We start from the raw sequence: 27,485 nt of genomic DNA, 5'->3' as shown, positions 1-27,485 counted from the left end.
GACCCCCCACTGCTCCTGACAAAGTCATACTCCTATTGTTTTCAGCAGAAAACACACAAATACCTGCACATGGGCCTGGTCTTGCAGTTTATTTTGATATATTTTGGTCTTATAAAGTGAGCAAAAAGAAGCTGAAAGTTTTTGAATGGCACTGATGGCTACAAGTGTGATGGGAAATGGACAATGCTCTCACTTAGCCACAGCTGCACCCTGGTAGGCTCATGTACTGTGTTAATAAGGATGTGGCTGCCATGCATGTACACATATACAACAGAAAGTATGTGTGCAAACTTCAACATGAATGTCCAAAGTGTAAGAGTAAACTTCGTACTGTTTCTCCCTCCTGCAGCATATTTCTTCGATGATGTGACTCCTGCGTGTGTATTTGTTTTGTTAATTGACAGAGATGCGTGTCTTTGTTTTCTGTGGCTCTCTGCGCCGCGGCTCGCTCCATATGCTTCATATTAACAAAACCCAAAACATTCACTGCGGGCCGGGATCTAGCTTAGCTTCCAATAAGTAATATTATCACTTAATGCCTTCCACATGGATTCATGTGTTTTCTCTCCGTCTCCCTCTCTCTTCCAGAATTCCACGCTAACCATCGAGGAATTTCACTCCAAGCTCCAAGAAGCCACCAACTTCCCCCTGCGACCGTTCGTCATCCCCTTTCTGAAGGTAGATGTTTAAATCTTAGATCGCTGCTGAAGGTTTGACTGCCTGATCAAGGAAATCTGGAAGACATTGAAGCAGCTCAGATCCAAAAGCGCATTCTGAAATTCACGATATTTGTCTCTTTTTTCTTTCTATTTCTGGAGTCTTTCTTTTGTGGCCATTTTTGTATTAGTCCTCTATTTCTACATCTAAACTTTCTCTTCCTTCTACATCAGTCAATTTCCACATAACGCTGCTACTCCTCTGCCTATCACATCATCTTTTTCTGTCTCTTAATCTACTTATCTTCCAAAATCAAGCTGTGCATGGGTCATTTCAGCATGGGGACTGACCAGTGTTGCCAACTCCTCTGTGAGGAAAGTAGCTATTGGCTGTCCTAAAACTCTCTAGAAGTCGCTAAATGACATCATCACTTAATTTGTATAATTTGAATGACGCTGTAGGAGAGACGTGTAACGTTGAGGGAGAGACACAAAGAGGTTAAAAAAAAAAAAAAATATGTTTATGACTACACTTTGGAGCCTACAACAAATCAAAGTAAAACATGAAATTTTCAACAATAACATTTTCAACATGTTTATTTTATACAATCTACATTAACTATCTAAATGGACCAAAAAGAGACGGTATGCGGTATCAGCCAGCGGTGTCTTTGTACATGCGTGATACATTTGCAGTCTGGATGGGGAACGGTGAACGCCTCCTGCTCTGAATGCAGCTAGGAGGGACTCACAGCTGCAGCATCCACTGCTCGTTGAGCAGAGTAAGAACATGCTTTCAGTCTCCAAAAGTCTCCATTTAACACCAGAAAAAGTTGCTAGATTTGTCGCTAGTCGCAACAAAGTCGCTGAGTTGGCAACACTGCGACTGACACCCTGTTTTAGAGTTTTAGATTTAGTGTCTGCTATGGGCCACTCGAGAAAAAAAGAAACTGGACACGCCACTGTCCAATGGGAGGAGGTGGAAACGTGTCACCAATCTTTAAAGTGCGTGTTTCCCATTTTCAGCCATTAGCATGCAATGCTAGCAGAGGAAGGACTAGTCTTGTAAGCCTCTAGCCATGGCCCACCATCAGCACTCTATTACCTTGTTTCAGTTGCATGTTTCTATGACACTGAAGGAGATAGAAATGAAGGATGGTAGTTGTTCAGTTTGTATCTACGGGTGAAATAGTGTCTATTTATGTGTATTCTTGTTTGTTTGTTTTGTATGCTGGATTTAAGGAGCTAAAGGACTCTGGGCGGCTGCTGGTGGGATTTGTTTTAGTAGTCAAAGATGAAAAATGGGGCTGAGGTGAATAGTGAAGGATGTAGTGTGCAGAGCAGTCTATATCATGTTATCAGGTCTTTCAGAACGTGAGATCAATATCAGTGTGGTGAGAGATGAAGAGCAGAAGCCAGCACTACATTTAACCTATGGCTCATTTGTTTCCATTACACACCTCGGATTTTGCTTTCTCTTTATTTTCTGTTTACCCTCAGTCCTCATCTTGATTGTTCTATCCTCTTCCTCTTTATCATATCCACATCTCCCTCTCTTCCTCCTTTGACAAGCATGAGGTAGATGTTGTTTATGGATACAGGACGGCTGGTCCTCCCTGAACACATTATAATTACACTTACACACTTAAAGCATACATATGTACATTTGCAGATGTGTGCAGATGTGTGTGTGCACATACATAATCCACTGTGGAGCAGCGTGGTTGTGGGCAGCAGAAATCAGTCCCACTTGAAACACTGTTAATTCCACAACAGGGACTTTGTGTCCAACCTGTCTCCTTCCCTACATCCCCTCATCCTTACTTTTCTTCATCTTTTCCTGCTTTGATTCCCCCTCTCATTTGTTCTCCCTCCATTTTTTCTCCCTTTATCCGTTTCCTGTCTCTGTTTACTGCTCCCCATCTCTCCATCCTCCCTTCCCTCCTTCCCCTCTCGTCTCCTCGCCAGATGGTTGGTGTATCGCTGGGATGGCTGCTGAATCAAAGATGCAACTCTTTTTTTCCCCCCTCTCCTCCTTCGCTCCTTCTCTGCCTCTCTATCTCTCCCTCTCTCTCTCCCCAGTCTAATTTTAGTGTCTTCCCTCTGCGGGGCTTTTAATGCAAGCGAACATATGGTGGTGGCGAGCAGTTGGAGGTGTAGGGGAGCTTTTATAGGTGCATCGAAGCACAGCTGCAACAATGCGCGTCAGGGCTCGGAGTTTTTCATTAAGCTAATGTTATACCAAGGCGACCCTTCCAATTCCTCCCCATCCACCCCAAGCCAAACCCACTCAACTCCTTTCCCTTTCTCTTAATACCAAACCACAAATTGGTTGGCACTCTTTACTGGAAGGAGGTAATCATAAACCACACTGTATTGGTGACGTGATGTGTTGGCGGGATGCCCGCCACACGAGACACCAGGCAAGCAACAATGTTTCTTTGTTTAAAAGTCAAGGTTTGCCCCTTGTCTAAGCTGTCAAGTGATTGATTTTGTTGTGTCAAGCTGGAGTGATGGGAAATCTGTGAGGAATTAACACATTCAGTTAAGAGAGAAAGTTGTTAAAGGAACTAATTGAATAAGAAAAAGGAGGCCGTGCAAGTCACCTAGATCCTCCTCCAACTGCAAATTACACAGAAAAGTAAAGTTGATAAAGTGCAGTGTACCCTGGATGTGGCATTTTCTGAATTGTTTTTTGGCACCGTTTGACAAAATGACAGATCCAGCATTTTCACAATAAATCATCCTGGGCGTAGTGTCGCTGCGGCTGCTGAGCACCACTTGAATTCTCTCTCTTATGCAAGTGCAGATGTTGGTTACCATAACTGCAAAGGAGCAAATGGCTGCGCTTTATCTTATGAAAAATGATCCTGACTCAGTGGTCGCAATTTCTTGACTCAGTCTTTTTGTCAATGCATTGCCCATCTCTCTGGCAATAAGGATGACCTCCTACTAATGAAAGATAAGTTCACCGGGGTCGAAGCAATCTATTTTATACTCTTTTTTTCAAGAGGTAATTACGACTATAAACTATTAACGGACCATTAACTCGGGCAGGTAAAGGGAAGGCCAGCCGACTACAGCCAATTACTGGAGAGGGATTTGTGCCATTATGAAACATAAATACCACCTAACAAATCAGGGTTTTGTTTTGCAAGTGTATATCTGTCTATTTTGGCAGGGACAAGATCAAGATTAGAAGAAATGAGAGCGAATTTGTACGTTTATGAATGATTGAAGTAGAGAAAGGGGGAAAGAGAATAAAAAAGCCTGTAGATTATAAAACAAGGAAAAGAAGGAAAAGAACAAACAAAGCAAGAGACTTAGAGAAAGATTATGTTCTTGAGGACAAAACAAAGATTACCAGACCTTAAACTCACAAAGATGGCCCCTCCAAAGGCTCCTGTGATGTACCCTGCCAAAATAGCCCCCACTTTCAGTCTGAACCTGCCTGATGCAACACTTTCATCTTCTTGCACCAAAACGCGCCCCATCAGATGTCTTTGAAGTCAACGCGCACATACCTGCATGACCCTGTGACTCCACACAAGAAAGTAGACCCCTTGTTATGCTATTTCTTTAAAAAAAAATCTTCTTTAGAGAAACTTCTTGGGTGTTAATGCACTCTGGGTCACAGGAAGTGGCGGTGGTTCAGTGGTAATGAGCAAACAGGGGTTTGAAGACATGGAAGAAATGGATCTCTTGTTAGCTCACAGTGGTGATTTTAAAGAGAAAAGCTTTTGTTGTAAGATAATATACAACTTTGTCTGGTTTACATCAAAGAAATGCAGCAATGATTGATCTCTTATGTTGTAAAAAAGAACATAATGTGCTTTCCACAGGGCAAGAAGCAGGACTTGAATAATCTGACAACATATTTTCTCTTTGAGCAAATTTGAGCTCCAATGAGGAGTTTTTATTTAGTTAAAAATCAGACTGTTGCCACTGTATGAGCCACAAATGCAAGGATGAAATTTCTGTCAGAAAAAAAAGACAATCAAAACCTGTACAGAAAACAGCAAAGTGATGAGAGGTACTACTTTGTCAAATGGGGGCGCCAAAAGCCACTCAAACTTCTCAAACACCTGTAAATTCCTCACAGGTGCTTTAATCTGACAAGACTAAAATTAAAGCAATGCATGCAAAATTGTATTTGAAATCTGAAATGTACATCTTTAAAAAAAGATATTTCTGTTTAAGACATCACTTATACATATAGACTGTGGAAAACATGGACCAATTCTCTGTGACATCAACCATTAGTTTCCGAAAAAAAGTGATGAAGCGTAAAGATGGCAGCCGCCATATTGGAAATACTAATTCCAGCTAACTTCTGGCTAATCAAAAAAACGGTAAAGACATGGAGTTGAGAAATTAGCCTAGCCACCTAGCCACTTAGCAAACATCTGTAGCTCGCCGAGCTGTCTGTTGACTCAGCCGTGCCTCTAAACACGTCTAATTATGCATAATACTTAGCTTAATATAAGCCAAATGGATATGTTTTTTAGAAAAAACAACAAAAACTTTAATCACTGCAAATGAGATATGAAGACCAGAAGTATATTTTGTACCAGGCTGTTTAGTTCTGCTGTAAAATTGGAATTTTAATATGAGCTCTTTCCTTGGCTTTTGGAGCCGGTCTCAAGTGGACACTCAAGGACTGCAGTTTTTTCCACCTCTGCAACAGCTTATTTTTACACTACTGGAGGTTGTTGCTTGGTTATAAACCAATCCTCTTAAAAAGAGGAACGACTCACTGAATGTGTGACTTTTCATTTTAAAGCAAAAGTGCAGTTTTGATATTTAAATTCCTCCTTCTCTTCAAAGTCAGAAAGCAAAACACTGTTGGTAGCTTCTAACATTAGCTCAGGTTTTAAATACAGTGCTCTTTCCTCACAGGCCAACCTGCCACTCCTTCAGAGGGAGCTGCTGCACTGTGCCCGGCTGGCCAAGCAGAACCCGGCTCAGTACCTTGCCCAGCATGAGCAGCTGCTCCTCGACACCAGTACCACCTCTCCCGTTGACTCCTCCGAACTCCTGCTGGACGTCAATGAGAACGGCAAGAGAAGGACACCAGACAGGTGGGTCAATCAGACTTGGATTGTTTCTCAGCAGCGCAGCACTAATTGTATATTCTTGCCAGCTCTGAGCATTACAGCGTCTGAGTCTTTTTCCTCCTCTGTTATTTGATCTCATGCATAAATCCCAGCGAGTCTGTCTGCATCCGAGTGAACATACAAAACTCCACAGACACAGGCTGAGCCAATGCTAGGCAATCGTGTGATGTGTTAATGTATGTATGGAAAGTGTCTGTCAGTGCGCCACCGGGCCTCATGACGTGCTCTGTTGGACATCTCAGCTGCTGGCTCCTGCTCCTAATGGGCCAGAACAGAGGAAGGGAAGAGATGCGGGGAATAGACCTGACTACACACAGACACACACGTTGACACACACTGAGTATAGAAAAAAAATGCAGAAAGACATCTGTGCCTTACGAGAAGTGTGAATCTGCCACTGTGGATGAGTATTTTTGATGCCTAAGTTAAGATTCTGTGTGTCTCTGTCAGAATCTGTTGAACCTCACAAGACAGCTAAATTACATCCATTACATGTCACAGAATTTAGTAATGTCTAAATGATGCCTGCTCTAATGGCCAACACTAAGACATGACAGTGCACTGTAAAAATGGGCACTTCTCTGTCCAAAAAGTATTTTGCAAAAGTAACAAAAAGAAGCACAACATCCGTCAAGATTAGCAAAGAGTGTGGTTTCAATTGGAAACTGTGGTCGTTTCAAGCTCCATGGAGTAAATACATTTTGTGGTGGAGTTGCGATGTTACCAAAAAGTATCATAAAAATCTGAAAGTACACTTTTGCAGCTCAGGAAAAGGATTAAACGTATCAGAATTAGACAAACGAGACTAACAAGCCTCTGATAAATGTATTAAAATGTGCACATCTTTGACAGAAGTAAGTAACGTCTCTGTTTGTGCTTCCTACGCCAGCCTCTGCTGCAAGTGCAATAGCAGCATGGTTTTCGAATAAAGAGCAATCCCCAGGGGTCTACATTTTTTTAATACAGACAGGGGAGAGGAAAATGTACTTTTTCATATTTGCTGAGGGACAAAAATGCCAAACACAATATTAATATTTCTCACCTCTCTTTTTCCCCCAACAGTCAGATAGGCAGCCTTTTTCTGTAATACCTGCATATTTGCAGGCCGTCTGGTGCATGGGGGAGCGAGCTTAGGGGAAAAGGTGCGCTTGTAAATGTGTGAGAGAGAGAGAATATATAAGAGAGAGAACAGTAAGTAGGCATCTGTATTCAGTGGAAGAATGTGTGAATGTGCGTGTGTATGATTTTCTATCCAGTGTGAAAGTAGGAGTATAGTTCACATATGCACAACTGTATGTCTTAAGGTTTGTGTGGGAGTGTGTGTATGTGTGTGTCTGCCTGGGGAGATGGGCTGATAACACATACAGATGAGGCTCCAGCACCAATACGGCTGGCTAAGCACCTCTGGTTTTTGCTTACCTCTGCTCTGTATTCCCGCTTATTGGAGCCCTGTGTCGGAATATTGGAAGTTCAATAGGAATCCTTAATTACAGACAACAATGCACTATCAGTGCAACCTGAATAATACCATAGTCTGCAGGAAAAAGAACAGGAAATTTGCTGTACAATATGCATAAGTGAAAAAAAAACTTATGTATGGTGTAAACTGTGGGGTCAACATTAAAACAATGTAGCATGGAGAGCAAAGTTAGTACACCCTGTGCTGTAATGGCATGAATTATAGAGTCCGCATAATCCAGCACACTTTTAAAGTAGTGGTGCTGCTGTTCATGCCATGCAACATAATTGGAGCTCACTGAAATCTGGTCTGAGTAATTATCTTAAAGACAAATACTGTTCTCAATCACACCTTCTACTTTTGTCTATGCAAGTCAACACACACGGGAGATTTTCAGTATTAAAGTCGTCTAGCAGAGAGAACAAGCTGTCCTGAACACTGAAAGACTTTTAATGTGACCGTGACAGTCTTAAAAGGAGGCTTGTAAATTTCTTTGCTTGAGGAAAAAAAAACTGAAATACAAGTATGTTTTTATTACCTATTTGGGGATGCTGATCAATAACAGTGCAATGAAGTTAAACCAGTTTCTAACAAAACTTGAATGGTTAGTCGTTACAGATCCTGGAAACTTTGTGTTATTAGTGGAAGATGTTTCTTTAGTGAACCAATTAGATAACAAGTTAAGTATTAATTGGTCAAGGGATTGGAATATATGTTTAAATTGAACATGTGTCCACATTAAAGGTATATATTTTGTATGCATACATCTAAAGGAGCATAGATTCCTGAGAATGTGTGTGTGTGAGCCTGTAGATAAAAACATTGTTGCAGCAGGGAGGCAAGGGAGATAGAGTGCGGTTGTGTGTGTGTGTGTGTGTGTGTGTGTGTGTGTGTGTGTGTGTGTGTGTGTGTGTGTGTGTGTGTGTGGTTGGGGGGGTGGATGGATGAGTCGAGGGAGGCAGTGAGAGACGAACGGATGGAGGGAAAGAGCATATGGAGAGCTGTGGATGAGCATTAGGAGCCCATAAAAACAGCTCATTAAGAAGTTCAATCTGTTCATCGGAGAGAGGGAAGGGGAGGAAGAGGAGAGGGAGAGAAAGAAGAGAGTGGAGGATTGCAGATAGTGGGGGGAGGTTGGCAAGATTTAACTGTGAACACACACATACATGTGCAAGCATGCACACGCACATACATGTGCAAGCATGCACACGCACAAACACACCTGGCCACATTAATCTTTGGAAGCAGGCGAACAAAAATCCACCTGATCCCCTGAAAGCTACTTGAATCTGTGTGTGTGATTGGTGTGTGGGTTCATGTTTGGGCTTTAGTGGTGTATGTGTGGAGGTGTTTTCAATGCAAGAATACATGGCACATCTTTTTTTGATAGCAGGTTAGCTCCAGTCATTAAAAGCAGCACAAAATGGTGAAACTGTTATTGTGATGATAGGTTTCAAGTTTTAGGAAATAACTAACAAACACATTTTGAATCAGATGGTTCAAAAATATATTTAAAAAACAATGATTTCTCTCTGTGCTTGAGTTTTATTTTATGTCTTTCATGTTTAATTTATTGTGCCTCTAAGAGGTCTTTGCCATGTGCCAGACAGGATTTTATTGGAAGAATCTGTTTATTTCAGGTACTAACAGCAAAATTACACCCATATCTGTTCTTCTATTGATTCCTATTTAAACTTGGTGGAGTGAAACAATTCACCATACGCTGAAACTTGACAGGCTACATATCTGTCTTTCTTTGTATAAAACATCCCATTGCAATTCTCAATCAAACATTAGTGAGTAACCTTGTGGAATAACAATGTATCCCTCTTTATAATTGTTTGTGTATGGTTAGGTATGGTTCTCATTTAAGCTACTTTCTATCACACCCATACACCTTCTTCTCTTTAAGTGCCTTGAATTTTTTGCATTTATTTTCTTATTAGGGCCATCAAATGATTGATTATTTTAATTGGAATTACTCATCCAATTTCAACAGTATATCATGATTAATCAAATTTTAAATCTCACATTCAAAATTCTAATATTTTTGCATTTCAGAACAGTTTTTAAATCCATATGAAACATTTCAAGCAAGTTAGTGTATTGATTTGGGAATCAAATAATTGCAATGAAATGTAATTTATGATCTTGATTAAAAAATGTTCTGTTACGCCAGTGTGATCAGAAACCATGACTTAAAGGGACAGCTTTAAAGTGTGGACACTGGTCATAACATGCCAACCTGAGAGCAACCTTAGAGTTCTCCACAATGCTGACTTCAACTTCTTTAACTTAGTTTCGTTCACTGGTCTGTGGTGATTTGCAGTCTGACTGGTTGCACCTAAATTCTTGGTTCAAAGGTTGGAGCTCAAACTCAGAGTACTTTGGTAATATGTTAATTCTGTTTGAGACAATGTACATAATGATTTTGGCTGGTCAACTGAGCAGTCTTGGGGTTTATTGAAGTGAAATGTCCCATTCAGAAGCACAGTGATGTTATTTTTAATCACAGCGGAAGCACTGCTTAACTATGTTGTGCAAAAAGGGACAAAAAAAAGCAGGGGATCATATTCGTAGCATAGCAGTAACAGTATTGTAATACATGCATCAACATTGACAGCTCTAATTCTTATGTAAAATAAATAAATACCAAATAAAATGACACCGGAAGAAAAACTTGAATTACTAACTCAAAATCTGTTGCTTTTTTCCACCTAGAACCAAAGAGAATGGCTTCGAGCGAGACGGTTCCCTCCACCCAGATGTTCACCCAAACAAGCGACCTTGCACCATAAGCCCCGCCCAGCGCTTCAGCCCCTCCAATGGGATCTCCTACCAACCCAATGGCCTGCCCCATCCGGGCCCCCTCCCTCCTCAGCACTACAGGCTGGACGACATGGCAATCGCCCATCACTACCCGCGACACCTACAGACACCCGCCTCCAACCATCGGGAGATCCGGGAGAGAGCCAGGCTATCGGTGAGGACAAGGTTAAAGATGGCGGTGTTAGAAGTTGTTATGTCATATATTTAGATTGTTGGAGACGAACCAATCCCCTCCATGGCATGCTGTCAAATCTTTTACTTTGTAGTAGAACCAAGAGACACATAAAGAGGATTTTTATACACCAAGGTACACAGTTACAACAGTTGCTGCAGTTTTACATCATTCTCAAGCTTTTGAGTTGCTCTATACACCACTGAGATCCATAATTGTTTATAGTAATGATAATACGTCAGTATCCCTTTTTGTGCTGCTAGACAAACAGTCAGAAAGGCACAAAACAAAGCTGATGTATGAGTGCACAAAATGGCACATTTAGACACAGCACCATTGTATTAGAGACATTTTTCTGCACGGACTCAGCCTTGATGAAGCTGTAATGACAACTTTGCCCGAGCTCTAAAAATAGGAGAGACATTTACCATGTCTCGCCCTGTGATGGATGTTTATTGGACTAGAAGCTCAGTCATTTTTTGAGTCCTGGCCTCAGGGTGGGAGAGAGAGATGGAGACAGCAAAAAGAAGGGGGAGCGAGGAGGGAGGGGAAAGAAATGGATGGCAGGAGCACCTTAACCAGGGACTAAATGAGAGATGGATCAAAAGGAGGGTAAAGAAATGATGATAGACTACATTGATCCTGTGTATCACACTGACTTACTGTGTTTGTCTTTCTATCTGTCTGTCTGCCCTCTTTTTTTTCTTACAGGTATGCATACTGGGACCAGGCAGGAGGAAGTGATTGACCACAGGCTGACAGACAGAGAGTGGGCGGAGGAGTGGAAGCACCTTGACCATGTAAGAAAAGTAATAACATTTTTTTATTACTTTACCTTTCAGTTCTGTCTATGTAAGTAAGAGATGTACTACAAGTGCTCATTTTAGTAAGCATATGCAAAACAAGATACAAATGTACCTGTTTTGTAAACATTGTGAATAAAAATAAGTTTAGTTTGATAGTTTGCAGATAGTTTGAAGCTGTATCCTTTTTTTTGCATGTTCAAGCTTTATCAAATGTCACAGCCTGTTACAACTGTTAACTCATAACATAATTTAAGCACAAAAACATTACTTATTCAGTGATTTTGTAAGCAAGAATGTTTCCATAATATGCACCTGCTGTTTCACTACCAAACTCCACTTTAAAAGATGAACATAGCAGTAATATACCGTATAAAAATAACCATGACAAATGTTAGCTTCAACTTGGGATCCCATACTTCTGCATTACACTGGATTTCTGGATTTAAATCAATCAGTATAAGTGTATGTGTAAACTCAGCGCCTTGCCCCCTCCCTGTCCCCCCCAGCTGTTGAACTGCATCATGGACATGGTGGAGAAAACAAGGCGCTCACTGACAGTACTGCGGCGGTGTCAGGAGGCAGACCGGGAGGAGCTCAACTACTGGATCCGACGATACAGCGATGCTGAAGAGCTGAAAAAGGGGGGCGCCAGCGGGCAGTCAAGGCAGCAGAGCCCAGCAGCACAGGAAAACGCAACTCCAGGTGAGGGGTCACTCGCACTTCGTTTGACTTTATGGGCAGAGTAAAGAGCCATTACTATTAGTATGTTTATAACTGTAAAGAGATGAGTTGTATCATTACTTTTCTGTCAGGGCCTCTTAGTATTGTTTTAACTGCTGGACTACATGTGTTCACTGGTTTCTCCACTAACAATGGTTTCCCACTGCCTTCATAATAATAAAACATTTTTTCAAATACTTTTCTTCAAATCTTTTCAAAGTGTCATTTTGAACATGGTATTAATCTAAATGCTACCTTGTAACTTCTTTATTTTAGCTTTCTAAATCTGCAGTTTTCTAAACACAGAGGCCCAGCTTTGACAACACTATAAATAACTATTTACTGTTATAAAATCTCCTATCACTGACTTGTTCTGTCTTACAGTAAATTGATGCAATTTATTTTTGTATACATAGAACATTTTTAAACTTAGAAACTCACAGTTTTGCGTCCAGAAATGCTGGCATTGAATGTGGCGTTCCCCAGGGTTTAATTCTTGGTCCTCTGCTGTTTATGTTGTACATACCGCAAATGGACCCATAGAACATGAACGTATTGATTCTAGACAATTATATAGTCCTCAAGCTCTGTATAAACATTGGCTAAGTTTGTGTCTTATAAGATAATGCATCACTTTTACTCACTAGGATGTTACAAGGTTCATCACAAATTGACACACATTTAAAGGCAATTTCCACTTAGCAGCTGAATAAATTTTGAAGGATAGCAGGCTGTCATAATCACCTTCTGAAAACTCATGTGCACACCTTGGTAATGGACACAAGATGTCTGCATGCTAATCTAGCACTCATCACTGTAAGCCACCAAGTTATAAAGACGGTCTTGGGTCATCACATATTAACTCACTGAAGGGTCTTTCTGCCGTCATAGTCAAGGTTACGCAGCTCATTTGCCAAAGCACTCGCAGTCTTTTTCCTTTACTGTGGAGAATAGTTAAAACTGCTCCCTTTACGATGTCTCTGTTTTTTTCATGAACGTCACATGGCAGATGAAGTGAAGTACTCATCATTTTTGTTTGAAAACTTAAATGCATTGAAATTATGCTTTTTGCATGGACAGGATTTCAGCAACATCTGAAAACTGAGTGTTGTCAAAATAAAAAAAGTTGGATTTTGATCATTTGAAAAATGGTTAAAATGAGGTCTAAGATGTTCCTGATTTCAACAATTTTTCAACCAAATTTCAACATTAAAATCCCATTAGGTCAGTGCTCACTGTTAGTATGCTGTTTTGCGCTAAAACTCATGAACTTTGTGAAACTTTGACAGATCTCTAATTACCATGCCTGTGCCTTTGTGTCTACCCAGAAATTCACAGGGAGCTGCTGCACCGGCCTGTGTCTGGCTACGTCCCTGAAGAGATCTGGAAAAAAGCTGGTGAGCCTGCCACATACTCACACACTCTGTCTTTCTCTACGTCTCTCTGCAGTTTCTTGGACATTTTGTTTTGTAAGAATCAAGGCCATCTTTTTCACCCATATGACTCTAGGCTAAAAGTGAATGAGAAGTGCTCCTTTAAACCCCATTCTCCCCGCTCATCTTGATGTAGTCTGCTGTCTAAGACTATCTCCCCTGTTGAGTTGAATTAATTTGTCAGGCTGCCCTTGGAAAATCTTTTATATGTGATACAGTAGGAAGTTAAAAGTTTCACCACCACGCTTTGCACACTCCAAGTATGATGTCAGGTCGTAAAACAATATTATTGCACCAGGCAAAAAGGACATAAATGGCTTTTACAGCTGCTCCAGTGGTTTTGTTGTTAAAACTACAGTAGAAAGACTCAGTGTCTTGTTGCTTTTTGGCACTTTTGTAATCAGTGCAGCAGCAGACATCACAGCTATTCTATTTTAACCAAAGTGTTGTAAAATTGAAGAGGGGAATTTGCAGATCCAGTTAAAATCAAGTATTGAAACTATTTTGTTGCTTTAACAGTTTGCATTAGTTCCCATTACATTTTAAGCATACACAAACAGCATTCTTTAACTCTTGAGCGTGGCTGTAATCACCATTATCACTCTTGAAAAACTGGAAGAATTTTCCACTGAGGGTGAAACACTCACAGAATCCACTTTGTATTCAGTGTCAGTGATACAGTATATCTGCTTTTTAAACCCCTTGGAGAAAAGAAATTGTCCCCTTGCTTGACCAAGCATGATGTGTGAGATACTCAGAACAAGTAATATGCATTTAAATTGAATTGAGTATCACCATCGGGGACTCTGCCTGCTTTCCAGTACTCTCCTCCCTTGCCAGCTTTGATCGATCTTCCATCTAAAGCATTTGGTGTGTAATCACAATTCCATGCACAAGGCGCATATCACACAGCACCAGGGCAATTTCCATGACTTCAGGCCAAACAGTAGGTTAAAGACAAAACCACCCAGGTTTAAAAACTTATTGCAAACAGGATGCAGAGAAAATGTGTCTGTCTTAATGAAAGCTGGTATTTTGTCTGATATTGAATACAGAGCTTACATGTGTAATATAAATGTAATGTGTACAAAGAAAATTGAATAAAGCAAAGCATGTTTGTCAGACAAAAATCCATAACCATCTTTTCTATTGGATAGATGATGCCTGCTATTTTTCATTCTCTCTGCATTCCTCCCAGTGTTCGTTAAATCCTTTTCACTTCAGTTGCATATATTCAGGCTGAGGAGAGACTGATCTAAATGTGACCCAGGGAGGATTGCAAAATAGGATTTTTAACACAATGGAGTGTGGTGCTGAATGCATCTGTTTGAAATGAGCAAAATGTTTACAGTTGGTGATAAATATTCAAGCACCTTGCACAGTGTCCTACTGGTTTCCCACTTCCCCTCACCACATGGGCCTCTGGGATCACAATGGAAATGCATAATTTAAATATAAATTGCCTGATTTGCATACACAATTAGTCAAGTTACAGACTTGATGGGAGCAAACAAAAAAGCCCTCCTTTTGCTTTGACGATTGGTTGGAATTCCAACGTTTAACACCCGTGCGGCAAGGTTGTTCATACCACAAAACAAATATAAAATAACACCAAAAGCAGGTTTCTTGAGTGATCCCCTGGTATTAACTGGCCCATGCTGTCGTCTTGAGAATGTTTTAAATCAAAAGACTTTTTGTTTTTGCTCAGATCTTTTCAGTCTTTATCTGTAGATGCACTCCACACAAAAGATCCTTGATTAAAACCACTGTATTCTTCTCAGTTGTCTTCCTTTGGTGTCTGTAATGTTTGCATGCAGAACAGAAATGTTGTTATCCAAATGTACTAACTGTAATTCATCTTCACATGCCCAGATGATATAACGCGCACTGTATTGCAGGTACAGGGGGCTTGACTTCCTCTGTCTCACACTTTCCAGAAGAGGCAGTGAATGAGGTGAAGCGTCAAGCCATGTCAGAGCTACAGAAGGCTGTGACAGAGGCAGAGCGCAAGGCTCACGAGATGATCAGCACAGAGCGTGCTAAGATGGAGCGTACGGTAGCGGAGGCCAAGAGGCAGGCGGCTGAGGACGCTCTCTCCATAATTAATCAACAAGAAGACTCCAGCGAGGTAAAGACATACAGAGTTAAATCCAGCAAATATCAATATCCCTGAATCACAGAAACTGCCGTCCTGATCCGAAATTAATAGTTACGTCATAAAGAAAGAATTGGAGGCAGCAGTAGACAGTGATGATCTGTGAGGCCACAAGTAAGACATGAATAAGACAGACTGTTGGCAAGCATCCAAATAATTCTTCATCATGAGTTTCTGGTGTGGCCAGAAGTGTCGGCTACACTGCTCAACACTGCCCCACAATTTCCAGCGGCGCTGCATTACTTGGTCTGTATCTGTGAGCTTCCAGCAAAGATGCAGTAATACGAATGTAATGAACGCAGAGAATGGGGAGAACCCTCTGTATCTGTGCCTGTATGCAAATAGAATAAATTACTCCTAAATCATACAGATAATAGGATCTTATCTTGCAAAGTGGTTTCTTTTGTATTTTATCAGTGATTTTGTTAAAGAAAGTCCTTGTACATTATCTTACAAATATCAAAGAGGTTGCTTAATATTCACAACTTTAAAAGTTGCCCTGCAAATATAAGTCATTTCATAGTGATAGATAGGAGATAGTGAGAGCAACAGCAAAATAAACAAAAACAAGGTCAATCAAGCATCCATTAACCTCCCTTTCCTCTTTATTTTTACCCACAGAGTAGCTTCCCTGTTTGGAAAGGTGATTCAGCTGAGAGAAAATAAGGGAAGGTAGCTTTATAATTTGCTAATCACCATTTGAGACCTTGATGTTTAATCAGTTAAGTGAGGGGGGAAATATGGCCCACATCTGTCATTAATTGCAGGAGTGATGTTTATGAGAGGGAAGCGCCCCAAAGGAGAACTTTCAGACGCTGTTTGCAACATTGTTCTCCTGTTTCCTGTGGATATGCAGCCGCCCTGACATGCTCTCCCTACGGTTTCCTATATATAAAAATAAGAGGCCCTAAGTGTAATCAGAGATGGGTTCTTGATGTGTTTGTGGTTTGTTTTAAGCTTAAGAGTTATAAAGGAGAGAGTAGTTCTGAAAATGGGCAGAGTGGTGTGCTGATACCTTTTTTAATCTTCATGTTGTTTATGGTTCTCTACTTGATGTAGCACTTTGCTAACATGAACATCGATATATTTTAGTGTTTATTGAGGCGTAAATTAAAGTTAAAATGGAAGGCTTGTCAACAGTTTTAACATCTTCACAGGCCAAATGGATATCTCTTGTACATTATCTTGTTGTATTATTTCGTCTTAGTTACCTTTGTCTCTTTCGGTCTGTCAGAGCTGCTGGAACTGTGGCCGCAAAGCTAGTGAGACCTGCAGTGGCTGCAACACGGCGCGCTACTGTGGCTCTTTTTGCCAGCATAAGGACTGGGAGAAGCACCACCACGTCTGCGGTCAGACCCTCCAGGCCCAGCAGCAGCAAGCCAGCCAGCAGCAGGGAGGGGTGCCGGGTCAGAAACCCCTGCCCCCATCAGCTCCTCTGCCTGCACCCCAAGCAGCGGGACTGGGAGTCCGGCTGCTACCCCGCCTGCTGCTACGCCTCGCTCCTCCACCCCCAGCACCCCTTCCTCCTCTGCCCTGGATGGCTCAACGCGCTAAGAGACTCACACAGCGGAAGGAGGATAATGCCTCTGGGCTTAACAACCAGCCCCCAACCCCACTAACAGCATGACTGTCTACATTGCCTTGCAAAGATGCTAAGCTAACATGGCTAACAGGAAAAGACGGCAATGCTTGTGTCTATCTTGCAGCGTAGTCATTGAAGGAAGAGGAGGAGGTCCATAATCAGGTCATATTGACTTGCCATGACTTTAAAGAAACACAAAGATATTCTTTGTTTTGAATGAATGAATTTAAATATTGACATCCTTTTATCGCTACACTTGCTATTCTTGTGTCCGTTTTTCGTCGTGACTGTTGTTGTTAATGTGTTGTCATTGTAGCTTATCTTATTTTTCACTGTAAATATCAAGAGACTGAGCAGAGGTAGACATGAACTGAAGACAAGTATCTGACCTCCCCTTTTTAAAATGTTTTTTTGTTTCCATCCTTGAAATAGTGCTAATTTCCTTCCTGTACCAGAAACATGAGACTTGGCAACCTCACTTTACCAAACAGCATACCAAGGGATCAAATCTAGCTAGGAGAGCGGCCTAAAGTCATCAATACTCTAAGGAAAGACACATTTTGATACGCTGAAAGACACGCCAACGGATGGATGGATAAACAAGTTTGCTGCCTGGAGAGTGGACAGGGATGGACTGAATCTCTGGCCCACAGACCGCCATCAAACGGGCAGATGTGCAGCAGATTGCAAACGGAGCCAGCTGTTCAGCCAATGCTATTTCCCTCTCACTTGTAATAATATCCAGGTCAGTGGGCTGGGAAATACAAATCCGTCTCCCTGAAGGATGTAAAAGAAGAATTCTTGGACGAGATACAAAACTTTGCCCACTGCACATGTGGAGAATGTACTGACTACAATTCGCAGGTGAATACTTGGTGGGTCTACAGATGCTCTCAAACAGGACGTGAAGTCGTCATCACATCGGTGAGACTGTCAAATCAGCATGACAACAGCTCTGCGACTAAATTGAACATTATCATTATTCTTCATGCTCTTATTCTTTTTCTGTAGATGTCATGGTGTTAAAGACTTCTGTCCTGTGGTGTCACCAATGGTTATTTATGTATATGTGTTGGACAATTGTGACAATGCATAGTACTTTAACCTGTCACAACTCCAAGTCCATCATAACTCTCTCTCTCTCTCTTTCTCTAGCTGGTTGCAAAAAGAGAAAAAAAGAAGTGTTATCTTTTTACCAAGCTGCTTTTCTATTCTGTGTATGTGGTAGATCCCTTGTAGTTCTTTCAGTTTGACTTCCCTTCATCATCAAGAAAAGACACAAGCTATATCTCAGAGCTGCTACTCGAGTCCGACCCAGATCTTTTCTGAGAGCTAGCATGTTGCGCGGAATGCTAACCCTAAATGTTTCGTACAAGGGTCATACATAAATGTATTTGCACTGTCACAGACGTTTCGGCATGCTTCTTTTCAGCATTCTTGTGTTGTCAGTATAGAGCCATGATTCATCAACCATTTTGTATGTAGTGATAGCATCTGGTTTTACATTATTTGGGATGGGGGAAGTTGGAAAATGTAATCACCAAACCCATACTTTTTTTTGTTTTCTTCTCAACATGTTAACAGCAGCCATAACATGATTTTAAATAGTTACAGACAGTGCATGCACATTACTGAAAATTTGTTACATATCTGTTATTTTTAGAAAAAGTTAAAAACAACCAAAAAAAGGGAAAAAACTACAAAAAAAATATTCTAACAAACTAACTTTCCAAATGCAGAGGTGCAGACTCCAATTGACAGCTTAACACTGCAAAGCACCAGGTAACACACAGTATTAACACAAGAGATAAACAAAAAATACACCAAAAACAGCCAAAGACTGACACCAAGGACCAAAATCCTGATTTTAAACTATTTTCAAAAGAGGTTTGTCCACATTTAGTTGTTTATGTATTTATGCTGGTTTTCTTCACACATACATGGAGCAAATCCATTTTCAGTGTCATACAAAAGTCATTTTACATTGTTTTTATTCTACTGGATCAAATGGCACTCATCTTACATTGTGAAATAAGGTGTGATAAAAACATAACGACCATTTCACTGCAGTGCTACATTTTAACTGGAGCAATAATATTGTGACATTAACGCTAATGACTTCTCATACCATTTGAAGACGATTTCTGAAACATTTTTGTGAGTATATTTTTCATTACGCAAAGGTCAGATTTAGTGCTGATTTGAGCTTCAAGTTGTTAAGTTCTTCATTTTTTTAAGAGATGAATGGTAGACGGAGCTTTCACACCAATTGGTGTGCAGTTTCTTTTTTATATTTGGTAAATCCATGTAAGTCATTACTTCTGTTGGAATAGATAATCATGTGCAGCTTTTTTGTAAGCCTTCATCTTCACTCAAGCAAACCTCTCATTCACAGTAAAGGAGCACTTACCCTGACGCACACAAAGGCTCTTCACCCCAAACACCTTGGTGCTACACAGACGCGCGTTACAAATTCTGACCTCAAGGATCATGTGCAGGCCCACCAAGGTTCTGGGCTGTTTGCTCCCTCTGTACTTCCTCATCTCTCCCTTTCTTGTCTAAATAAAAAAAAACACATCTGCATTCTTGACTAAAGGGTTAAACAATCCAAAAAGGTGTCTGACACCCGACTAGCAACTCCTCAGAAGCTGTGAAGAAACAGCCAAGCTGTTTTAACACTAGTGTATTTGAAAGTATACAACAATTACATGTGTGTTCATCAATATAAGGGCGAAACCTGGATTTAAAAAATAAAACATTAAAAAAACTACGACAAACATTATCGCTCAATCCACCACATTCATGGTTTGGCCACTATCCTCTGATGTTACGATCAAGGTGAGAAGCTTAAGTAATGTAACGTTGTATTAATGTGTTTGAGGTATTTTAGAGGTATGGGAAAAAAGAATCTGACAAATCTGTTTAATTTCACTGCTTCTTGATTGACTAACATCTAAAAAGACATACTTTTGAGAGACAGTTGGTTGTATTTCAAGTCAGACACCATATTTGAGAACTCACACAATTAGACAAAAGCTTACATCAGCATTCACACACTTCTAAGCTAACTGAAAGTTTTGGGAGATAAAACAGGGAAAGCCTGATATCCATAATGTTAGCAAGCTAAAGCTAATTTAAGTTAGCAAGTGGCTGTATGCAAGGTGACAAGTGCTGAGTCACAACAGCAAGTGATAGCTTTCTACCAATTCCTAACCACTGTCAATTAGCTAACATTCACTTTAGCTAGGAAATTGCATCTTTTCTATTGTACTCTGTAACACTACCATATGTAAGCTAGTTTGATTATATGGTTAGTTGTTGTGTAATAAGTTGCCTAACTATAACTATATAACTATAACTAACTATAAATATGGCCTGATGTCCCTCCAGGTTTTAGCTTTTTATTGTCCCTGATTAATCAAAAAGCAGTAAAATGGAAATAATTTGTCAGACTTGTACGTTAATATGACTTGCAAAACTGTAGCACAGCAGCAGAACATTAAAAGAGGATGTTACCAGGAGCGTAACATCAGAGGAAAATGGCCGCCTTGTGAATGTGGTGAATGATTTTTTGAGAAGCTCTATTTTTCTTTCTTCCCTCCTCTATGTGTGTTTTGCTACAAATTCCTCGGTGGCAAACAAGTCTCACTCTACCTCTTACAGCACGATAAGAGCATCAGTCGCGGCGCTGATACTGGTCTAGTATAAACCAAATGGGCACAAGAGAACAGGAAAATAAAAATCCCAAAGTCGAAGCTCATACAGCTGCAAAACCATATCACTACTTGGTAACAATGCAGACCTCATAAATAAATGAAACATAAATGAATAGAAATGAGAAAAAAAAACTTTTGTTATGTTCCTTTATGCCTGTAGCGTTTGTAGAGTACATCAAGAGTTTGAATTGTTTGAACAGATTTTAAAAAATTGTGCTAATTTTAAAGAAAAGTGTTGTCGATTCCTACATCGCGATACAAACTAAGGTCACAGATAAGAAATGTTGTGTCTCTCCTCTTTCCCCTCCTCCTTTTTTCCCTCTTCTCTGTTGTAAAGACAAGCAGAGGTGCTTGTCTCTTGTCAGCTAGGGTATATTCAGAAAGGGGGGAAACTCAAGGCAGAGCTTGTAAATTTAAAAAAAGGCTATGGATCTAGGCATGCCTGTTCTTTTTATAATGGGGGAAGTTTTATTTAAATTTCCTTCTTATCAAAGGCCGTAGCATTAACCTTGGGGGAGTGAGTTATACTTCAGGGGTGGGAGGGCTTCTTTTTTGTGTTCTCTTGAGAAAATTTATTGTGAAAAAAAGAGCTCAAATGATTTGAAATTGTTGTGCAATACTTAATTGAGACATGAAAACCACAGGTTAGTGGTAGGCTGACACTGGGCGGTCTGTCCATCGCCTAGGGTCAGTGTCCTCTAGAGAGCTTTCCAGTCTACTATGTCAGAACTGTGGTTTCTTGTTGATTTTTTTTCTTTTTGTTTCTTTTTTATTCTTTTTTTGGGCTGTAAACTATGGTCTGTCAGTCTGTGAAACTTTGCAGTATAATTCTGGTATTGTTGTTCTCTTAACGGTGTAATAAATATGTTAATACCTGCCTCAGAGATTCTGACTCATGTTCTTTCAGTGCAGTTGCAAGAATAGCTAGATAGTCCAAATAAACACCAGTTTACCCACTACTACTCAGTACCACTCACACTTAGGAGGAGGAGCTTTAGTGATGCTGATACTCTCAGCTTGAACATGCATTATTTTAATGGAGAGCCTATTACAAATATACAAAGGAGTTTGTGATGGCTTATTCTCTTACAATTTCTTCCCATTCAGTTCCATTCAGCTGGTGGTGCTGTGGAGTGGACATCCAGACAGTTTAGGTGGAAAAACTTATGATGGTCATGAACACTGCAAATGCAGAGTTTGACTGCCAGGCACATCTATTCCCATACATTTGGCCTCAAAGCAAACATTATTTACAAATGGTAAAAATTTGGAAACCGAGCACTTTTTAAGATTGGCGTCACAGAAATCTGAAATGACATTCAAAGTTTTGGAATATAGTCTTACATGTGGGTTTTAGTTTATATTGCTGGGATTTATTACATATGAGGGCATGGTACAACCGAATATTTCCAAGTTCAAAACTTAACAGTAAGTTAGCCATCACACTTTACTCTGAAACATCCAGACATTACTGACAAGCTTTTACAGTAATCACTGATGTTGTATAAGAATAATTGTGGTTGTCTTATTTCTCTTTCCCATGACTTCTTTATTTCCTGTGGCTGACTGTCTGTTTCTCCCATCCTCTCACACTAACCACAATATGTGCTGCATCAGATACAGCTCAAACCACAACCCATAAAGATATTGTTCCATACTTAAGAGATGAGATGCAGTCTAGATCAGATGATTCCAGTTAAAGCCAGTTTAACTGTATGATTGAAGGATTGGTCCAGTAAAGAAAAATTTGGGTTTTAGACACAGGACTTAATTTTTTTCCAGCATTTCAATTTTCTAAAGCCACACATTAAGTTTTGCTGAGGCCATGAAATAAATGCTATTCCCTGTGTTTATGTGAACTTGCAGGTGCAGTAACTGAATGCTCAATGACTCTAAAATACATCTTTTGATGTCCTCAAATTCCCTGAACACATCTGGTTAGCTGTAAACCACTTTAAAATTGTATAATTGGGGTTTTTATGCCTGCATCAAGAGGATCGGACAGCAGATAGTGTTGAGAACTGGGGGGAGAGAGTGGAGAATGACATGGCAAAGGGCCACTGTTTGGAATCAAACTCGGGCCGCCTGCTTCAAGAACAACAGCCTCTGTACATGGGGCACACCATTTGCTCTTTATGGACAGGCAAACCTGTGTGGGTTAGATGCAGAAAGGTGTCTTATAAACTCAGTCTACTTAGCTCAGGCCACTCTTAGTTTAACAATAGCATGGCAACCAACCTGTTGGAAAATTAGAGCGAGTGATATATGTTACAACCAGCTGTTTAGATATGACTACAGGTAACATCCCCTGCACCTTAAATCTCACTTCTATCACTGCAATCACTACACATACAAAAAGATACATGCTTATTTCAACTTAGTGTTCAGTTCACACACACACATTTCTGCCATATTAACCATTATCTCTTTGTTTTGGGTTACCTGGCCAATGGGAGATGGCACTTCCTGGTACAATTAACCCCTGACTAACCCCAGGTTTTGCCTGAACATAATGTATTTGACCTCAAAGAGCTCTGATCAACTGCTTCCTTTCATAACCGATGGCAGAGAAGCCACAAAGCAGCTCATCAGCTCTGCTTTATATGAGCCCCCTCCCCCAGCCATCTTTATCTTTGTGTTGAACCACTTTAGAGACGATAAAGCTCAGGGATGAGTTGGACTGCAGTGATATTTCTGCCACACTCTTCTACATAAAGTTCATTGTGACTGGGCCCTTTTCCTCTCTCTCTCCTCTCTCTCTCTCTCTCTCTCTCTCTCTCTCTCTCTCTCTCTCTCTCTCTCTCTCTCTCTCTCTCTCTCTCTCTCTCTCTCTCTCTCTCTCTCTCTCTCTCTCTCTCTCTCTCTCTCTCTCTCTCTCTCTCTCTCTCTCTCTTCCCTGTCTTCTCTTGCTCTCTCTTATCAAGCCAGGCAGAAGCAGACAGCGACTTGAATTAAGCACTGGTCGGGGAGGAGGGGGGGCTGCTTGGAGCCGATAACAATACAAAATGGATTTTCTCAAACAGAGAAAAACAGCTGTCTCCATTATTTGAATGCTTCACCTTTCCCCGCTCCATTAATTGGCTCTTTGATCACAGGCAGAGGTGCACGGCGGCTGATAAGGAGGAGGTTATTAGTAAAGTAGCCTGGAGGACCAAGAGACGGCTGGCCGTGCAGGGCTGCGGGAGATGAGATAAAGGCGTGGTAATGCTGGTGTGAGAGAGTGCCGGTGAGTGATAGGGCCATGCCGTCTGGCCCTTTCTCACTCGCTCCTGCTTGGCTCACTGGGCGACGGGGAAGAAGAAGAAGAGCAGCAGCACGACGAAGTGTGATATAGTGGCTAAGGCTGGATTCTGATTCAGTTTGTGGGGGATAGAGCATGGGATTTGCTCCTTTAAGTGGTACATCTCTCTCTCTCCTTCTCAACCACTCTGGCAGAATCAAACTGTGTGACACGAAATTTCCTCTGCGCTGTTCACATCGGCCTGATGTGTGGTAAATGTTAGATAGCCCACAAGGAGAAAGACTGGAAGGGTGGGTAGGGGGGGTGGATATTACCAAATCTTGGGCTTTTTTTAAAAAGATGGTCGTCTCCTTTGATGTTGCGCTGAGCTAAATTCACTGCTTTAAATCTGATGGAATTTTCACTATAAGCCTGTTTATGTATTTTCTCACATCTGTGGACAAGGGACGATTTGACACACTTCTCAGTGGAGGAAAGGCATCTTCAAGAAGTCACTATCTTGTAATCCTCCCTCTCTCTCTTTCTCCCTCTCTCTCCCTCTCTTCAAGAAATAGGACCGGAGGGGACAAGCAGGGTATTTGTGTGTTGTAAAGCGTGGTAAGAAAAGAGGGGAAGTGTTGATATTAAATTACCGAACACAAGGTTATCTAGTTCCTGCACATGGCTACGCTGCCCTGGGCCAAGGGTAATCTGTTAATAGCATTCACACAGAATGACATTATTAAGGAACTGGGCCCATGTGTCAGGCCTCTCTCTCTCTCTATCTGCCCCTCTCTTCCTCTCTCTCAGACACACAGTATAACAGTGGAGAGGAAAAGGGAAATAGTAAAAAAAAGGGACAGAGAGGCTGGAGATGGATGAGAAGAGCTGGAAGAAGCGATAGGTGTGGAGGAAACGTACTGAGATAGAGGCAGAGAGAATGAGGGAAAGAGCAAGGCAGTCAGGGAATGTGAGGCTGAAATGATTTCATGTGTCAGTGGCATTTGTTGAAAACGCCCCTGCAAATATCAAAGTTCAAAATGATTTATGAGCCGATGAAAGAATATGACAAAACACATGTACAGAAGGAATTGTGACCGAGTGAAACACTTTGATTCCCAAGACAATTGAGCATAAGAGTTGCATTTGTGGAAAGTGGCTATTCCACAGGGAGAGAATAAGGGATACCATACAATGAAGATCAGACACAAACTTGCAGTTGCACAACATACACTCTGTAGCCTGCAGTGTAAGGAACGCCCCAAACATAACATCTCCTCAGTGTAGTCAGCTGTGGCATATACAGGCCAAGGACAAAAGAACATGCAGCTATCAATGTCAAGTAATGGCCTCCATACACTCCCAGCAGGTGAGGGTAAAAAAAATGCTCTATGCTTTCTTATGTACCCCAAGGGACAACAAAAACTCACCAAGAGGGTCCAACTGGGAGAGAAAATCTTTTTTCCTTTACTTCACAGCCCCCCCTCCATTTCCTCTCAGTCTGTAACCCAGCATGTAGTTCGTCTTTTTGAAAAAGCCACACTTGTCTCACATGAATATACAGGCAAACACAACTGTTTTAATGTGGTGAAAGACAAATGTTTGGAAGCTGTGAGCACATATTTGCTGAAGTTTAACATGCTGCGGAAGCTAGTTCCTTTATCCCAATCTCTGATTAAACAATTTGCTTCCAACTGGAAGATTTTTTTGTCATAAAGTTTTCTATACCATCTTACACTAACATGTATATGAAGTAAGGTGGTAATCCATATCTTTCATCAATAAAAAAAGCTCTGAATTCCCTGCAAATAGGAAAATGCTGCCCTTTCGCAGTGCTTTTTAGAACCCTCTTCAGCTGCATTTTCACTGCAAAAAATATTAATGGGTCTAGGTTATTTTAAGGTATTCAGTGCATATCCAAAGGTGGTACCAGGATCTAAGTATAATTTTCAAGATGTGTCCTGGACTTTAATTTGGTAAAAGACATAACTTTAATATTACTTTAGTCAGGCCCTCGGTGAACTTAAATTGTAAAAAAAATGGCATGTAATTCGTTGGCTGCAGGTACTCTCTTCTCTACTCTACTCTACTCTACTCTACTCTGCTCTGCTCTGCTCTGCTCTACTCTACTCTACTCTACTCTACTCTACTCTACTCTGTTGATTATTAAATAACATCAGGTTACAGTAAATATTTCATCTTGTGCAATCTCCCTCTCCCTTTGCATCCATCTATGTGCCCCTCTCACTGCTCAGCTGGTGTCTGTGTTAAGCACCCGCAACAAGATATTTTCCTAATGAGACCAGTCCCGACACAATTATACCATCCGAAAGCATTCCCTGATTCAAATAAAATGTACCCAAAACAGACTCACAATTAATAATTAACTAATTAATTAATTACGGTAGATAAATGAGCTGATCAAATAACATCAGGTTATGGGAGATACAATCCACTACAATCCCCCCATCATTGGTATACATCAGTAAACCTTGTCCCTTAAAATAGGGAGTAATACATTGTTTTAATTAAGAAAGGTCTTCATACTAAATGGCAATTGATACTTGAATCACTTATTGTTAGTAGCTATGACGAAACATTGGTTAATAAAAATAGCACGTGTAACCACTGTTCATTGGTGTGAAAAGGAAGAACCTTCTAGTTGCTTTAAAATAAGCTCATGGAGCAAATGCAGGTTTTCCTTTTCAAATTCACATTGAAACGTGCACAATGAACAGTTCAGTGGGAGCGCAAACAACAATGGACTCAAGGAACGTTTTAGTCTCCCCAGTAAAAACATCTTGATCAAAAGTCCTAGTCCCAAGTGAAAAAACACAGGTTTTGACATTTTCAAATTCTCATCAAGCTGTGCACCAGAAACACTTCAGTATAAACAACTCGGTAAAATGACAGCGGGGGGAACCTTTAAGTCCCGAAAAAGAGACTTCAGGAAAAAAGTTCTCTGTTATTTTGGTGGGAACATAGACATTTGACATTTTCAAATTCTCATCAGCCTGAGCAAAAAAGAAAACACAACAGTCTGAGATGCAGAAAACAATGACCTTGAGGAATCTTTTAGTTCCCAAGAGAAGAGCTGCTGGAACAAAAAGTCCCTGGTGCTTTTGGTAGAAACGCAGCTTCTGACAGTTTCAAATTCTGAAGAAACAATGCTCAGTGGAAACACCTTGATATGAATACAGACAATTACAAGCTAGAGGAACATAAAGAAAGTTCCGTAGTATTTTTGGTGGACATGCATGCTTTACACACTAATAAATTACAGTTAAACTGTAAAGGAAAATCTAACACTTTGGAGATTTAGGGACTGAGAGCCTATCAAAATTAAAAATATATGCACTGCAAGGCAAAATATATACAATGCAAGCATTCTCACAACCTGCTTGTAAGTTAGCATTTCTCTCAACCATAATATTTGACATTGACTCCATGGGGTCACTGAGGATACATTCCAATCTTGTGTGGGGGTGTATATGTGTGGGTATATGTGTGGGTGTGTAAGTGCCAAAGTGAACATCTTGCTAGGACATGAAGTCAGGAGGTCTCTTCCCATGCAGGCAGCCAGTAGAGAGGAGGTGATTGATGGCTAATGAGGACTGAAT

General features: G+C 40.7%; 1 protein-coding gene and 2 long non-coding RNA genes across 3 annotated transcripts in view; 1 reads left to right on the top strand and 2 right to left on the bottom strand.

The window, feature by feature from the left end:
• The window catches only part of runx1t1 (RUNX1 partner transcriptional co-repressor 1), a 65,532-nt gene extending 44,009 nt beyond the window's left edge, over positions 1-21,523 (top strand). Inside the window, exons 4-12 of the mRNA XM_034705310.1 lie at positions 589-678; positions 5,556-5,737; positions 9,954-10,211; positions 10,943-11,033; positions 11,546-11,741; positions 13,088-13,156; positions 15,130-15,320; positions 16,582-16,721; positions 16,754-21,523. Of these exons, the coding sequence (XP_034561201.1) occupies positions 589-678; positions 5,556-5,737; positions 9,954-10,211; positions 10,943-11,033; positions 11,546-11,741; positions 13,088-13,156; positions 15,130-15,320; positions 16,582-16,721; positions 16,754-16,901 (1,365 nt within the window). The 3' untranslated portion in view covers positions 16,902-21,523. The remainder of the gene's footprint in view (positions 1-588; positions 679-5,555; positions 5,738-9,953; positions 10,212-10,942; positions 11,034-11,545; positions 11,742-13,087; positions 13,157-15,129; positions 15,321-16,581; positions 16,722-16,753) is intronic.
• Positions 1-27,485, bottom strand: part of LOC117828271 — a 148,086-nt gene that overhangs the window by 113,262 nt on the left and 7,339 nt on the right. The gene's annotated exons all lie outside the window — the stretch shown is intronic.
• LOC117828272 lies at positions 4,589-7,277 on the bottom strand. Its single transcript, XR_004634374.1, has 3 exons — positions 7,193-7,277; positions 6,816-6,920; positions 4,589-6,031 (listed from the first exon to the last, which is right to left on the bottom strand). It is a non-coding gene; the product is annotated as an uncharacterized LOC117828272 (long non-coding RNA).

Source organism: Notolabrus celidotus, chromosome 16 (genome assembly GCF_009762535.1).
Source record: "Notolabrus celidotus isolate fNotCel1 chromosome 16, fNotCel1.pri, whole genome shotgun sequence".
Lineage (NCBI taxonomy): Eukaryota > Metazoa > Chordata > Actinopteri > Labriformes > Labridae > Notolabrus > Notolabrus celidotus.
Note: the sequence above shows the minus strand (reverse complement) of the source record. Positions and strands in the feature narration are given on the sequence as shown.